Source organism: Nanorana parkeri, unplaced genomic scaffold, assembly GCF_000935625.1.
Source record: "Nanorana parkeri isolate BGI_ZX_2015 unplaced genomic scaffold, ASM93562v1 scaffold49, whole genome shotgun sequence".
Lineage (NCBI taxonomy): Eukaryota > Metazoa > Chordata > Amphibia > Anura > Dicroglossidae > Nanorana > Nanorana parkeri.
In genome coordinates this window covers 1,837,279-1,841,090 of record NW_017306317.1, presented here as the reverse complement: position 1 = coordinate 1,841,090, position 3,812 = coordinate 1,837,279, and the positions used below count along the sequence as shown (strand labels likewise).

General features: G+C 43.2%; 1 protein-coding gene across 1 annotated transcript in view; it reads right to left on the bottom strand.

Annotated features, from left to right (window-relative positions):
• CDH20 (cadherin 20) overlaps positions 1-3,812 on the bottom strand; it is an 81,230-nt gene that overhangs the window by 5,401 nt on the left and 72,017 nt on the right. The window contains exon 11 of the mRNA XM_018574122.1: positions 268-519. Within this exon, the coding sequence (XP_018429624.1) occupies positions 268-519 (252 nt within the window). The remainder of the gene's footprint in view (positions 1-267; positions 520-3,812) is intronic.

Sequence of the window (3,812 nt, the reverse complement as noted above, 5' to 3'; positions counted from 1 at the left end):
CCCCCTCCCTGTCTGGCTCTGTGTGGGGTGGGGGGGGGGGGGGGGCAAGAAATTGTTTGCCCAGGGTCCAATCAGTATTAAAGACCGGCCCTGGTCATTATCCTGGATTTAACCCACACAAAGCCTGTCACAAGCAATGCATAGTGGCCAATGAACAGTGGCCATAGAGCTGCGGTTTGCTGACATGTCAACTATATGGCTACTCAGGACAGTCTTTCAATATGCTGTTTTAATTCAGTGCAGTATTTTGTCTCAGGATTTTCTTACCTAGTAACACAAATATGCAAGCAAGAATGGCAATTAATGCCCCTCGGCTGAGGCTTATGGGTAATGTGTATGGTTCCGCACTGCAGGACATTATGTCACCATCTTCATCACAGCTGCACACTTGTATTGTTAGGGTGCCAGTGCTGCTTAGCATAGGCCTCCCATTGTCCAACACTAAGATGGGGATGTAAAACGTGCTCTGTTCAGTCTGTTTGAAGCCAGACTTTCTGGTTAAGATCCAAGCAGTGTTATCTGTATGGATATAAAAACACATGTATAACTAGATGAAATGTAGGGTTATTCCATAATGTTTGATTACAAAGGAACAGTAGGTAGGTATTTTTGTAAAGTAGTAACAAAAAAAAGAATAAATATTACAGTTCTAAGGATTGATATATTGCAAAAGGCCCCCTAAATGGAAGTAAACCCTCCTACCCTTTCATCTGCCAAGGACAGCACCATGTTAGCCTCTATTTAGAGCTAGAGTTGCTCTGGTGCTGCAAATGTGACCAGCTATGACAATAGCCACTTGAGGGCTTGACTGATATGTTGAAAATGCATGTATGCACACTGGAATCTGTGACAGTAATCCAAGTGCAAGTAAGCAAAATGTACACTATATTGCCAAAAGTGATGGGACGTCTGCCTTTACACGCACATTAATTTTAATGGCATCCCAGTCTTAGTCCGTAGGGTTCAATATTGAGTTGGCCCATCCTTTGCAGCTATAACAGCTTCAACTCTTCTGGGAAGGCTGTCCACAAGGTTTAGGAGTGTGTCTATGGGAATGTTTGATCATTCTTCCAGAAGCGCATTTGTGGGGTCAGGTACTGATGTTGGACGAGAAGGCCTGGCTCACAGTCTCCGCTATAATTCATCCAAAAGGTGTCCTATCGGGTTGAGGTCAGGACTCTGTGCAGGCCAGTCAAGTTCCTCCACCCCAAGATTGCTCATCAATGTCTTTATGGACCTTGCTTTGTGCACTGGTGTGTAGTTATGTTGGAACAGGAAGGGGCCATCCCCAAACTGTTCCCTCAAAGTAGGGAGCATGAAATTGTCCAAAATGTCTTGGTATGCTGATGCCTTAAGAGTTCCTTTCCCTGGAACTAAGGGCCAAGCCCAACCCCGAAAAACAACCCCACACCATAATCCCCCCTCCACCAAACTTTACACTTGGCACAATGCAGTCAGGCAAGTACCGTTCTCCTGGCAACCACCAAACCCAGACACGTCCATCGGATTGCTAGACAATGAAGCATAATTCGTCACTCCAGAGAACACGTTTCCACTTCTCTAGAGTCCAGTGGTGGTGTGCTTTACACCACTGCATCCGTCGCTTTGCATTGCACTTGGTGATGTAAGGCTTGGATGCAGCTGCTTGGCCATGGAAACCCATTCCATGAAGCTCTCTGCACACTGTTGTTGTGCCAGTCTGAAGGCCACACGAAGTTTGGAGGTCTGTAGCTATTGACTTTGCAGACAGTTGGCGACTTCTGCACACTGTGTGCAGAAGCGCTGACCTTGTTCTGTCATTTTATGTGGCCTACCACTTTGTGGCTGAGTTGCTGTTGTTCCCAGTTGCTCCACTTTGTTATAATACCACTAACAGGTAACCGTGGAATATTTAGTTGCAAGGAAATTTCATGGATGGACTTATTGGACAGGTGGCAACCTATCACGGTACCACGCTTGAATTCACTGAGCTCTTGAGAGCGACCCATTCTTTCACAAATGTTTGTAGAAGCGTCTGCATGCCTAGGTGCTTGGTTTTATACACCTGAGGCCATGGAGGTGATTGGAACACCTGAATCCAATGATTTGGAGGGCTGTCCCAATACTTTTGGCAATATAGTGCATGTGAATACACTGCATAAAACAAAATTGCTATGTTTGATTAAGGCTTTAATAACATTTTTGAACATTTGTAACTTAAGCCTCCTTTTGTAAAACCATTAAATCAGTGGGTTTAGTTGCAAATTATTTATAGAATGTAGTGATGGTATGTCAACATAGTTAAAATACCATAATTATTGTGGATTCCAGCATGTCTTGGATATGACAAAACATCTCTCCGTAGCACAGAAAAATAATTACAGATGTAACACAAGTACAACATGTTGTTGGTCACATAAATCATAATAGGATCTCTGGCTGTCATGCTGTTAGCCATCTTTAACAGGCTTTCAGAAAGCTTTAGCACTACTTCAAACATTTTGAAAGCTTCATGAAACCCACAACTTGTTTGGTCCCATTTAGATTTGTGTTCAAAATCCTCAAAATGAAGATGAAGAGTTCTTTAAAGACTTCAAGAAAGCTGCTTGAAGCTTGTTGAAAGCCTTGAAAATGCTTTGTAATAGCTTGCTGTACACACTGCCGTTCACGAGCTGAAGACATATGTACAAAGGTTCTAGACAAAAAGGTGACAACTATTACTGAAATTATATAGTTTGTATCGCTAGTATACCAAGACCCATGTAACTGCCCAGTTTCCCTACCCTTTTAGTAAAAGAAAAATTAATTTTTAGTTAGCAACCTCACAGGAATACATTTATTAATATTTCTTTAAACCTCAAAATGAGGACTGTATATTAACTGACTGCTGACCATTTCCTGTTTGAACTACAGCTGACTTGCCACATGTCAGAGGAAATATAGTCCTTAAACAATTGAGAAACAAAAGAGGATGCACAAAAGCATCCTACATATGTTTGTGAACAGCAAAGTTATAGCTTTTAAAACCACGCCACCCACAGCATCATGGAAACACATGATGCTAATCCAAGGCGACCTGCATCCAGGATCGCCCCCAGCATTCAGAAAAGGATAGAAGTCCACCTCTGTCCAGACCTGCTCCACCTTCCGCCCTCTGGCATGCTGCCTCAGCTGCACTGTGGTGAAGATTTTAAGATAGGTCTTTCATGTGAAGGGGGACTGAGGACTCTGATGTGAAGGGGGCTTCTGATGGGAAGGGTGGCTTCTGATGTGAACGTCACTTTTTTTTGTTTTTTTGCATGGAGTCCGCCCTTAAAATCCATACCAAAACCCTGTCTATGATAAGGGTCGGTTATAGATTTTAGGGGGAGCCAAATGTGATTTTTTTACATTTACATTTTAGGTTAGGGTGCCAAGATTTTGCACACTTTTCAAGGTTGCTGTGACTAAAAATAGGTTGAGAAATGCTGACATAAGACACTGCTTTCATAGTCTCACAGTCTTGATTTGCAGATTTGCATGTTCTCTGCCATAACCTTTATTGGTATCAAGATTTATAGAGGCCAGCAGCCTGTGCAGAAGAGTGAGCATAAAGATCTCAGACTTTTACATATATATTTAAGGGCAAACCCAGATGCAAATCGCAGTTTTAATATTTTTCTTGAATAGGATTAAAAGTTTTGTCAGGTTTTAATTGCTGCCTGTGTTCCTAGGGTGTAGACTTTCCCCCACTTCTCCCACGTTACAGGACATGACCAGGGCCGGATTTACTCTCCCTGCCGCTCCAAGGCCAGGTTCCACGATACCCCCCCTGCGCCAACCCCCCCCCCGCC